We start from the raw sequence: 13,051 nt of genomic DNA on the forward strand, positions 1-13,051 counted from the left end.
CCGTCGTCACGTGACCCGTGTGGCGTCATGTGAGCCGTCGTCAGGTGACCCGCGTGGCGTCATGTGAGCCGTCGTCATGTGACCCGCGTGGCGTCATGTGAGCCGTCGTCATGTGAGCCGTCGTCATGTGACCCGCGTGGCGTCATGTGAGCCGTCGTCATGTGACCCGCGTGGCGTCATGTGAGCAGTCGTCATGTGACCCGCGTGGCGTCATGTGAGCCGTCGTCATGTGACCCGCGTGGCGTCATGTGAGCAGTCGTCATGTGACCCGCGTGGCGTCATGTGAGCCGTCGTCATGTGACCCGCGTGGCGTCATGTGAGCCGTCGTCATGTGAGCCGTCGTCATGTGACCCGCGTGGCGTCATGTGAGCCGTCGTCATGTGACCCGCGTGGCGTCATGTGAGCCGTCGTCATGTGACCCGCGTGGCGTCATGTGAGCAGTCGTCATGTGAGCCGCGTGGCGTCATGTGAGCCGTCGTCATGTGACCCGCGTGGCGTCATGTGAGCAGTCGTCATGTGAGCCGCGTGGTGTCATGTGAGCCGTCGTCATGTGACCCGCGTGGCGTCATGTGAGCCGTCGTCATGTGACCCGCGTGGCGTCATGTGAGCCGTCGTCATGTGACCCGCGTGGCGTCATGTGAGCCGTCGTCATGTGAGCCGTCGTCATGTGACCCGCGTGGCGTCATGTGAGCCGTCGTCATGTGACCCGCGTGGCGTCATGTGAGCCGTCGTCATGTGACCCGCGTGGCGTCATGTGAGCAGTCGTCATGTGAGCCGCGTGGCGTCATGTGAGCCGTCGTCATGTGACCCGCGTGGTGTCATGTGAGCAGTCGTCATGTGAGCCGCGTGGCGTCATGTGAGCCGCGTGGCGTCATGTGAGCCGCGTGGCGTCATGTGAGCAGTCGTCATGTGAGCCGTCGTCATGTGACCCGCGTGGCGTCATGTGAGCCGTCGTCATGTGACCCGCGTGGCGTCATGTGAGCAGTCGTCATGTGAGCCGTCGTCATGTGACCCGCGTGGCGTCATGTGAGCCGTCGTCATGTGACCCGCGTGGCGTCATGTGAGCAGTCGTCATGTGAGCCGTCGTCATGTGACCCGCGTGGCGTCATGTGAGCAGTCGTCATGTGAGCCGTCGTCATGTGAGCCGCGTGGTGTCATGTGAGCCGTCGTCATGTGACCCGCGTGGTGTCATGTGAGCAGTCGTCATGTGACCCGCGTGGCGTCATGTGAGCCGTCGTCATGTGACCATCATCGTCATGTGACCCGCGTGGTGTCATGTGAGCAGTCGTCATGTGACCCGTGTGTCGTCATGTAAGCCGTCGTCATGTGACCATCATCGTCATGTGACCCGTGTGTCGTCATGTGACCTGGTGACCAGCCGTGCCTTGGTACTCGGTCACCGTAGCATTGATCTCCAACTCACTGGTCTCAGATCAATTCACAGGCAATATAACCATGTAAGCATTCCTCCGATGGTCATTTATGGCTCTTTGTGTGTTTTTATTATTTATGAAGGCTTTATTTTATTTAATGCACTTTATGACTCAAACAGGATGTGGAACATCACTGTTTCCTGTCTGAGACGAAGGCTCAACCCATGAAGAAGAAACTGAACCTGCTGAACGCTTTCTTTTCTTTTCTTCTTCATTTGCATTTTTGGAAGACCTGTTGCATTATTACCCCCCGATGTAATATATTGTCAATTATATTAAAAAGATTTTAAACACAACTCCTTTTTATTTTTTTATTATTAATAACGTATGATGCAGCCAGTAAATGTAGAAATATATTTACAGTCATTAAAGACAAACTGAATCAAAGAGTACAGAACGGGACAAGAGAACTACTATTGTTTACAAACTCATTATTAGACATTGGTTCTTTGGAGCCTCATTTATGTTTTTTTTATATATATATATATATATATATATATATATATATATATATATATATATATATATGTGTGTGTGTGTGTGTGTGTGTGTGTGTGTGAATGCAGGTTTGGAGCTACCGAACAAAACATGTCTTTAAGACAGAAATCTGGTCTGAATGCTGTAAAACGAGTTTATTGGATTCTACATTTAATCTAATATTTCCTTCATAAATGAGGCTCCAATGTTCGTGAACACAAACACAAGCTTCTCTTTTCTTTTTTTTTTGGCAAATAAACAAAGACAGAAAACACAGATCTCAGATCTAAACATCAACCCAAAGTGAAGTAAAGCGACCGGTCCAGGACCGGCTCTCACCGGTCCAGGACCGGCTCTCACCGGTCCAGGACCGGCTCTCACCGGTCCAGGACCGGCTCTCACAGGTCCAGGACCGGCTCTCACTGGTCCAGGACCGGCTCTCACTGGTCCAGGACCGGCTCTCACTGGTCCAGGACCGGCTCTCACTGGTCCAGGACCGGCTCTCACCGGTCCAGGACCGGCTCTCACTGGTCCTTGGCGAGCCCGCGGATGGACAGGTCGTACACCACCTCCTCGATCTTCTTCACGTCGTACTTCAGGCCGTCGTAGCGCTTCCTCAGCGGGTCGTTCTTCAGGTTCAGGAGCCGGAAGCCCGAGTCCAGCTCGTTGATGAAGTTGGAGATGCGGAGCGGCCGCGTGTAGTCGCCCGCCGTCACGCTGTTCACCGCCAGCCGCGACTGCAGGAGACGAGATCATTATTTAGTTACTTTTCTTTTCTCAGTGATTCTTTTCTTTTAAACTCATTATTGGGATTTAAATGTAATCAGTTTACACAACTATTTTAATTAAAACTAGATATGTGATAAGAAGCCTTTCACATTCTATTAATATTTATACATTTTGCTTAAAAGGTCTTTTTTCATGCTCTATTAAATATAAAAGAAATAAAACTGCAACTGGTCCTTATTTCAATACACATTAATCTGTCTTATTTTAATAACAACATTTCATAAAAATACAACATATTGATGTAATATCTTTACATTTAAAAGGCCGGGACTTAAAAATGTAATATTATCTAAATAACTTTCGGTAGATTACTTTTCTATTTATTGAAGAATGAATCAGTTTATTATCAGCTAGCTAACGAGGTAAAATAATAATCAAAATAAAGCGGCTGCTCACCAGTTCACTGGCCATGATGAGCACACCGGCCAGGTAGTCCTCCACGTCCAGGTGGAAGCCTTTCTCCCTCACCACCTCGACTGAAGAGGAACCACAAGAGGGACATTAATTGAGGTTTCTCCTCCAGTATCCAGTAGATCATGTGATCAGTAGAACATGTGATCAGTAGAACATGTGATCAGTAGAACATGTGATCAGTAGATCATGTGATCAGTAGAACATGTGATCAGTAGATCATGTGATCAGTAGAACATGTGATCAGTAGATCATGTGATCAGTAGAACATGACTTCATGATGTTTCTCTGATCATGTGACTTTGTAAACAATCAGTGTTCAGACCAACAGGAGGAGAGCTAGTAACGTTAGCTAGTAACGTTAGCAGCACCGCTAACGGAGAACCAACAGAGGTTCTCTTCAGTTACATGATGATGCGTTCAGGCTCCGCTCAGTGAACATGAGTACTGGCTGAAGGTAAATGATAACGTTCTCATGATGCGTTCAGGTTCCGCTCAGTGAACATGAGTACTGGCTGAAGGTAAATGATAACGTTCTCATGATGCGTTCAGGCTCTGCTCAGTGAACATGAGTACTGGCTGAAGGTAAATGATAACGTTCTCATGATGCGTTCAGGCTCCGCTCAGTGAACATGAGTACTGGCTGAAAGTAAATGATAACGTTCTCATGATGCGTTCAGGTTCCGCTCAGTGAACATGAGTACTGGCTGAAGGTAAATGATAACGTTCTCATGATGCGTTCAGGTTCCGCTCAGTGAACATGAGTACTGGCTGAAGGTAAATGATAACGTTCTCATGATGCGTTCAGGCTCCGCTCAGTGAACATGAGTACTGGCTGAAGGTAAATGATAACGTTCTCATGAAGCGTTCAGGCTCCGCTCAGTGAACATGAGTACTGGCTGAAAGTAAATGATAACGTTCTCATGATGCGTTCAGGTTCCGCTCAGTGAACATGAGTACTGGCTGAAGGTAAATGATAACGTTCTCATGATGCGTTCAGGTTCCGCTCAGTGAACATGAGTACTGGCTGAAGGTAAATGATAACGTTCTCATGATGCGTTCAGGCTCCGCTCAGTGAACATGAGTACTGGCTGAAGGTAAATGATAACGTTCTCATGAAGCGTTCAGGCTCCGCTCAGTGAACATGAGTACTGGCTGAAAGTAAATGATAACGTTCTCATGATGCGTTCAGGCTCTGCTCAGTGAACATGAGTACTGGCTGAAGGTAAATGATAACGTTCTCATGATGCGTTCAGGCTCTGCTCAGTGAACATGAGTACTGGCTGAAGGTAAATGATAACGTTCTCATGATGCGTTCATGCTCCGCTCAGTGAACATGAGTACTGGCTGAAGGTAAATGATAACGTTCTCATGATGCGTTCAGGCTCTGCTCAGTGAACATGAGTACTGGCTGAAGGTAAACGATAACGTTCTCATGATGCGTTCAGGCTCTGCTCAGTGAACATGAGTACTGGCTGAAGGTAAATGATAACGTTCTCATGATGCGTTCAGGCTCTGCTCAGTGAACATGAGGACTGGCTGAAGGTAAATGATAACGTTCTCATGATGCGTTCAGGCTCTGCTCAGTGAACATGAGTACTGGCTGAAGGTAAATGATAACGTTCTCATGATGCGTTCAGGCTCCGCTCAGTGAACATGAGTACTGGCTGAAGGTAAACGATAACGTTCTCATGATGCGTTCAGGCTCCGCTCAGTGAACATGAGTACTGGCTGAAGGTAAATGATAACGTTCTCATGATGCGTTCAGGCTCCGCTCAGTGAACATGAGTACTGGCTGAAGGTAAATGATAACGTTCTCATGATGCGTTCAGGTTCCGCTCAGTGAACATGAGTACTGGCTGAAGGTAAATGATAACGTTCTCATGATGCGTTCAGGTTCCGCTCAGTGAACATGAGTACTGGCTGAAGGTAAATGATAACGTTCTCATGATGCGTTCAGGCTCCGCTCAGTGAACATGAGTACTGGCTGTATTCTTGATGGTTTACTGACTTCAGAGAGTTTACATAATACAGGTTCTGGATCCCTGTAGACCAACACAGGGATCTGGATCTGTCGAGTCCTCTCACACACAAACAAGAACCTACTGCCGAGTATCTGGGCCACTTCCACCCGGACCACGAGGGTCTCGGTCTCCAGGTAAACCACGAAGGCGGCGAGGAACGCCAAGCGCTGCAGGACGAACCGCCAATGTTCATGGAACCTGAAGAAGAACAGAAACATTCTCTGCAGGTGTCATTTCAGCATTTTAGTATCATCTTGTCGAGGATGTAACATCTTGATTGTTGTTGTTTATTTGACCACGTGTGTTGGATTACTGATTTGTTGTTTACTGATTTGTTGTTGAGTGGATCATCTCTCACAGCAACATATCTTTGATTTTAGAATGCGTTTATCAACCAGCAGATGGTAGAGATCATGAGCTTTATATCAGTATAAAACAAACAAATATATAAATTAGATAATTATTTACATAGACATATATAAATGTATGTGGTATGTGTTTTATTCAGAAAGTGTAAAACAAGCAGGACACATTTTTACAGAAGAAACATTACAAACAAAAATACACTTTCATGGATGCCACCAAAGATCAAGATCTGTTTCCAATGAAGGAGGAGGCATCCATAGTTAAAATGAAGATTTACTATTACATTTTAAAACAAAAACACGAAACACAAGTAGAGATCATGAGCTTTATATCATTATTTATATAGACATATATATATGTCTATAAATAAATAAATAAATAAATATATATAAAATATATATAAATAAATAAATATATCTATATAAATAAATAAATAAATATATCTATATATATATATATAAATAAATATATATATATATATATATATAAATAAATATATATATATATAAATAAATATATATATATAAATAAATATATATATATATATATATATATATATATAAATAAATAAATATATATATATATATATAAATAAATAAAATATATATATAAATAAATAAATATATCTATCCTTACCTGTAATACTGCTCCACAGGAAACTTTGTTTTCAGCTCCCCGAGTTGAGTCCTGACCGTGCAGAACAACTCCCGTGCTCTTGCACACTTGCTGGGAACTGACGGGGGAGAAGAGTGATGTTATTAGTCGAGGGTAAACAACACGGATCTGCACCCACAGAGTCGGAGAGTGACTTATCGCTCACTTTCTTTGAATCCTGACGGCTGGTGGACACTTTGGAGGACCGTCAGTATCTCTCTGCCCGTCTGCTCCAACGTCTGGACCACTTTACGGATATCCTGCAACAAAGAGGTTTTATTAATACAATAAACGTCTTCTCCAACACAGTGAGCGATAAAGTCTTTGCATCCCATCATTATGCAACTAAATACTTCATTTGATGTGCACACTGATGCTGAAATGCAAATCAAGAGAATGCAATCATGTTTTGAATGTGGAACATCCCTATTTATGTACGTGGAAGTGAATGTAAAGGTGAGCATGCGTTAACGTTCAGGACGTCTGCCTACAACGGAAGCCTCAGTAGGACATATTAGTGGATGAAGTGTGGCGTTACGCGTCTCAGCGAAGCCTGCGGAACCACAACGCACGCGCTACCGGAAGTAATTAACGTTAGGTCACGTAATTAATAATTGAAGGGCAGTAACGACGCCGCGGCTTCGTCTCTCTGGGGAAATAACGTCGCGCAGCTGGGTGTGGAGGTCGAGCACGAGCCGCCGCCGGCCATTAAAGCGCCGCTCGTCGTCCGCACCTCTCTGACGTCCTGGTCGGCGCTCAGGAAGCCCTGAATGGAGCTGAACATCTCGGTCACCGACATCTCGGCCCTCGGTGCACCGGTCCGGGAGAGGAAGAGGAGGATAAAGGAGATGAAGAGGAGGAGGAAGCTAATTCATAAGCAGAAGAAACAAACATCAACGTGCACAATAACCGCCGTTGTTGTTTTGTCCGGCGCCTGCTGATGATGTCATCACGTTTCTGCCTCCGCGCTGCTTTGTCCGGCGCCTGGTGATGATGTCATCACGTCACGTGGCCGTCGCCAACGTTTCCCACTGAAGAAAAAAAAATCATATTTATGTATTTATTGCATGTATTAAAACAGGAAGGTTATCATCAATAACCACACCATAATAATAATAATTTAAAATATACTTTACATTGTATGGACAACTGTGTTATAGTATAATAATAATAATAATAATAATAATAATAATAATTTACAGATTCAAAAATGTGTTATAATATAATAAATTAATCATCGTCAGGCTACATTATTATATTTGATTCTTTAATCTCTATAACACACCATTAATATGATTCCATTCATTACTTTCATTCATTAACTGTTATATATATCAATAAATTGTACGCTAAATATTTACACAAGCTGTAGACTTTAACAAAGAAATACACATTTCATGATATGATAAGATATGTATATACACTTTCATTTTTACACTTTTTATTTTATTTAATTAATCCATACACAAAACATGACATATTTATCAGGTATTATTATAATTAAAGTAATACAATAAATAGGAAACTAGTTCTTTTTAAAAGGTGGAGCTGTGTGTTCCATGTTATGGATCACGAGGTTCACATGAGAAGAAACTATAACAAACAGCAGCAAACACTCCAGACAGAAGGGAAACAATCCTACAATCTATTTTACAAGAAAGATTATTTAAAATAAATGTTAAACTAAATAAATCAGGGTTTAATATGTCTAGACCTGTTACAATAAACATGATATTCACCCATAAGAATGATCTCATTACATAAACAGATGAAAAATAAAATGTGTTTTTGGGATAATATAATAAATATATATTATATTATATACAATTTAACTATCTCATATTTTTGAATTACTTATAAATCATTTGAAAAAGTCAAAAACAGGCCTTAGTAAAATACAAAGCAAAATCATTTTTATCATCAAACAAGATAATAACTCGTTCAAACGATAACTTGTTCAAACAAGATAATAACTCGTTCAAACGAGATAATAACTCGTTCAAACGAGATAATAACTTGTTCAAACAAAATAATAACTCGTTCAAATAAGATAATAACTCGTTCAAACAAGATAATAACTTGTTCGAACGATAATTCCTTCAAACAAGATAATAACTTGTTCAAACAAGATAATAACTCGTTCAAACAAGATAATAACTCCTTCAAACAAGATAATAACTTGTTCGAACGATAATTCCTTCAAACAAGATAATAACTCGTTCAAACAAGATAATAACTTGTTCAAACAAAATAATATCTCCTTCAAACAAGATAATAACTCCTTAAATTATAACTTGTTAAAACAAGATGATAACTTGTTAAAACAAGATAATAACTCGTTCAAATAAGATAATAACTCCTTAAATTATAACTTGTTAAAACAAGATGATAACTTGTTAAAACAAGATAACTCGTTCAAACAAGATAATAACTCCTTAAATTATAACTTGTTAAAACAAGATAATAACTCGTTCAAACAAGATAATAACTCGTTCAAACGATATCTCGTTCAAACAAGATAATAACTTGTTCAAACAAAATAATAACTCGTTCAAATAAGATAATAACTCCTTCAAACAAGATAATAACTTGTTCAAACAAAATAATAACTCGTTCAAATAAGATAATAACTCCTTCAAACAAGATAATAACTTGTTCAAACAAAATAATAACTCGTTCAAATAAGATAATAACTCCTTCAAACAAGATAATAACTTGTTCAAACAAAATAATAACTCGTTCAAATAAGATAATAACTCCTTCAAACAAGATAATAACTTGTTTGAACGATAATTCCTTCAAACAAGATAATAACTCGTTCAAACAAGATAATAACTCGTTCAAACAAGATAATAACTTGTTCAAACAAGATAATAACTCGTTCAAACAAGATAATAACTTGTTCAAACAAGATAATAACTCCTTAAATTATAACTTGTTAAAACAAGATGATAACTTGTTCAAACAAGATAATAACTCGTTCAAACAAGATAATAACTCGTTCAAACAAGATAATAACTTGTTCAAACGATAACTTGTTCAAACAAGATGATAACTTGTTAAAACGAGATAATAACTTGTCCAAACAAGATGATAACTCCTTCAAACAAGATGATAACTCCTTCAAACAAGATGATAACTTGTTAAAACGAGATAATAACTCGTTCAAACAAGAACACAACTTCTTCAGACAATAACTCGTTCAAACAGACAATAACTTGTTTAAACAAGATAATAACTCGTAGAAACATGATAATATTTTTTAAAGATAATAACTTATCTTGTGCAAACAAAATATGTATTGTTATTTTGTTTTACTTTAATTAATCTTTTAATTAATTTACTGACTTTCCTTGAGTATTTTTTTCTATTTTAAAATGTAAATCAGCCTCTTACCTACTGTAAGCTCCACTTGCAGTGCTTGTATTTCCGACAGGCCCTGAAGGCATCTCCCCAGAGCGCAGCTGACGCAGAGCAACAGTCCGCTGCAGCCGCCTGTTGCTCGCCTTCCTCCGGCAGACAGCTCGGTACACGTCGGGAGTTCGAGAGCAGCTCCTTCACGCTCTTCCCTCTCGGAACCGAACCGCGCTCACCGATGCTCCGGTTCCGGTGGTTTCCTCTGGACTTCGACACGATGCGGCGGACTGCTGCTCGGCCGATCCTCTGAGATGCAGAAACCCTCCGCGGGAGATGACTGCGTGGATTCGGGAGCGGAGACCGCAGGGTGAGCCCTCCTGGAAGTCCTGTTGATACGTTATGTGATTCACAGAGGGGAGGAATGATGAGGAGTGACCGGAGCATCACACCGTAGGAAAGGAAAGTGTGTTCATGCTGCATGTATCAAACATGTATTAAACATGCATTACACATGCATTAAATATGGATTAAACATGGATTAAACATGGATTAAAACATGCATTAAGCATGTATTAAATTTGTATTAAACATATATTAAAACATGCATTAAGCGTGTATTAAACATGTTTTAAAACTTGTATTAAACATATATTAAACATATATTAAAACTTGTACTAAACATGCATTAAACATGTATTAAACATATATTAAAACATGCATTAAATATGTATTAAACATATATTAAAACATGCATTAAACATGTATTAAACATGTATTAAATTTGTATTAAACATATATTAAAATATGCATTAAGCGTGTATTAAACATGTATTAAAACTTGTATTAAACATATATTAAACATATATTAAAACTTGTATTGAACATATATTAAACATATATCAAAACTTGTATTAAACATATTAAAACTTGTATTAAACATGTATTAAACATATATTAAAACGTGCATTAAACATATATTAAGACATGCATTAAATATGTATTAAACATGAATAAATATATATTAAAACATGCATTAAACATGGATTAAAACATGTATTCAACTTGTATTATACATATATTAAAACATGCATTAAACATGTATTAAACATATATTAAAACATGCATTAAAACATGCATTACACATGTATTAAAACATGCATTAAAACATACATTAAACATGCATTAAACATGTGTTAAACATATATTACAACATGTATTAAACATATATTAAAACTTGTATTAAACATCTATTAAAACTTGTATTAAACATATATTAAACATATATTAAAACTTATATTAAACATGTATTAAACATGTATTAAACATATATTAAAACTTGTATTAAACATGTATTACACATGTATTAAACATATATTAAAACTTGTATTAAACATATATTAAAACTTGTATTAAACATATATTAAAACTTATTTCAAACATGTATTAAAAAAGTGACGTGTCTATCCAATTATTGGCGGTCCTGCTTATCTTTTTGTTATTATGAGTCTATAATTAACATATAAATGTAAATACATGTGTTGTTCCCTCTGTTTTCAGCCATTAGACAAAGATGTTCTTCACCTTCTTCTGTGGTATGTTTCTGTAGTGAAGGAGCTGTGCGTGTTTTAGAGGCCGTGACCTTTGACCCCTTGAAAGACTTTCCATAGTTAGTTTATAGAGATAGTTTATTAGTAAAGTTTCTGTCTGTTATTGTTTCCTCACATGTTCATAAACCTCCTCAAAGACTCTTTATGGATTCAAGGAACATTGTAAACATGAGTTTATGGTCTCAACCTCTAGTAAAGCTATATATCTAGATTGACAGCGTCTCTACGTCCCTCCTCCTCAGTCCAGATACGGTCACTTCCTGTTAGCTGGTTGCAAAAAAACAAGATGGCGACGTACAAAACGATGAACTGAAGGCTTCAAATCGTCCACAAACCAATAAGTGGTCTCTCAGACCTGCTGCCCGCCTCCCCCTCACTTTACACAGAGATGAAGCGACACACACACACACACACACACACACACACACACACACACACACAGACACACACACACAGACACACACACACCCGTCCACTGAAGCCTCCTGTTAGATTGATAACCTCCTGTGGCAGGAAACAGACTCGCTCCTCTGTTTCCTGCAGCTCCACACACTTTATTAGTTTAGTCACAGTGTGTGTGTGTGTGTGTGTGTGTGTGTGTGTCTGCGTGTGTCAGCTGACTCCCGTGGGAATAATAATCTGGGGTTGTGTGGTTCACATGTGAGCTGAGGTTTCACGGAGGGCCTCAGTCTTTTACATGACACACGTGTCATTGAACGCCTCGTTCCCTCACGTCACATAGAGACACACGTGTCATTGAACGCCTCGTTCCCTCACGTCACATAGAGACACACGTGTCATTGAACGCCTCGTTCCCTCACGTCACATAGAGACACACGTGTCATTGAACGCCTCGTTCCCAACTTGTCACATAGAGACACACGTGTCATTGAACGCCTCATTCCCAACTCGTCACATAGAGACACACGTGTCATTGAACGCCTCGTTCCCAACTCGTCACATAGAGACCCACGTGTCATTGAACGCCTCGTTCCCAACTCGTCACATAGAGACGCACGTGTCATAGAACGCCTCGTTCCCAACTCGTCACATAGAGACACACGTGTCATTGAACGCCTCGTTCCCAACTCGTCACATAGAGACACACGTGTCATTGAACGCCTCGTTCCCAACTCGTCACATAGAGACACACGTGTCATTGAACGCCTCGTTCCCAACTCGTCACATAGAGACACACGTGTCATTGAACGCCTTGTTCCCAACTCGTCACATAGAGACCCACGTGTCATTGAACGCCTCGTTCCCAACTCGTCACATAGAGACACACGTGTCATTGAACGCCTCGTTCCCAACTCGTCACATAGAGACCCACGTGTCATTGAACGCCTCGTTCCCAACTCGTCACATAGAGACGCACGTGTCATTGAACGCCTCGTTCCCAACTCGTCACATAGAGACACACGTGTCATTGAACGCCTCATTCCCAACTCGTCACATAGAGACGCACGTGTCATAGAACGCCTCGTTCCCAACTCGTCACATAGAGACACACGTGTCATTGAACGCCTCGTTCCCAACTCGTCACATAGAGACGCACGTGTCATAGAACGCCTCGTTCCCAACTCGTCACATAGAGACACACGTGTCATTGAACGCCTCGTTCCCAACTCGTCACATAGAGACACACGTGTCATTGAACGCCTCGTTCCCAACTTGTCACATAGAGACACACGTGTCATTGAACGCCTCGTTCCCAACTCGTCACATAGAGACACACGTGTCATTGAACGCCTCGTTCCTAACTTGTCACATAGAGACCCACGTGTCATTGAACGCCTCGTTCCCAACTCGTCACATAGAGACACACGTGTCATTGAACGCCTCGTTCCCAACTCGTCACATAGAGACCCACGTGTCATTGAACGCCTCGTTCCCAACTCGTCACATAGAGACGCACGTGTCATAGAACGCC

The 13,051-nt window shown here is 40.7% G+C and overlaps 1 protein-coding gene and 1 pseudogene across 1 annotated transcript; one reads left to right on the forward strand and one right to left on the reverse strand.

Annotated features, from left to right (window-relative positions):
* Positions 1-1,730: 1,730 nt before the first annotated feature.
* Positions 1,731-7,127, reverse strand: tsn (translin). Its single transcript, XM_034562506.1, has 6 exons — positions 6,888-7,127; positions 6,321-6,414; positions 6,137-6,233; positions 5,217-5,332; positions 3,096-3,175; positions 1,731-2,647 (listed from the first exon to the last, which is right to left on the reverse strand). Exons 1-6 carry the CDS (start codon positions 6,951-6,953, stop codon positions 2,435-2,437), a joined length of 666 nt encoding a protein of 221 aa, XP_034418397.1. The 5' UTR covers positions 6,954-7,127; the 3' UTR covers positions 1,731-2,434.
* Positions 7,128-9,563: 2,436 nt separating this feature from the next.
* Positions 9,564-13,051, forward strand: part of LOC117750702 — a 14,337-nt pseudogene continuing 10,849 nt past the window's right edge.

Source organism: Cyclopterus lumpus, chromosome 21, assembly GCF_009769545.1.
Source record: "Cyclopterus lumpus isolate fCycLum1 chromosome 21, fCycLum1.pri, whole genome shotgun sequence".
Lineage (NCBI taxonomy): Eukaryota > Metazoa > Chordata > Actinopteri > Perciformes > Cyclopteridae > Cyclopterus > Cyclopterus lumpus.

Excerpts from the sequence above, each read along its gene's own strand:
- tsn (XM_034562506.1), bottom strand. The coding sequence starts at position 6,953 with ATGTCGGTGACCGAGATGTTCAGCTCCATTCAGGGCTTCCTGAGCGCC. Across the intron at positions 6,415-6,887 it reads CCGACCAGGACGTCAGAGAG|GATATCCGTAAAGTGGTCCA; the intron begins GTGCGGACGACG and ends TCTTTGTTGCAG. Across the intron at positions 3,176-5,216 it reads AGTGGCCCAGATACTCGGCA|TCGAGGTGGTGAGGGAGAAA; the intron begins GTAGGTTCTTGT and ends GTTCCTCTTCAG.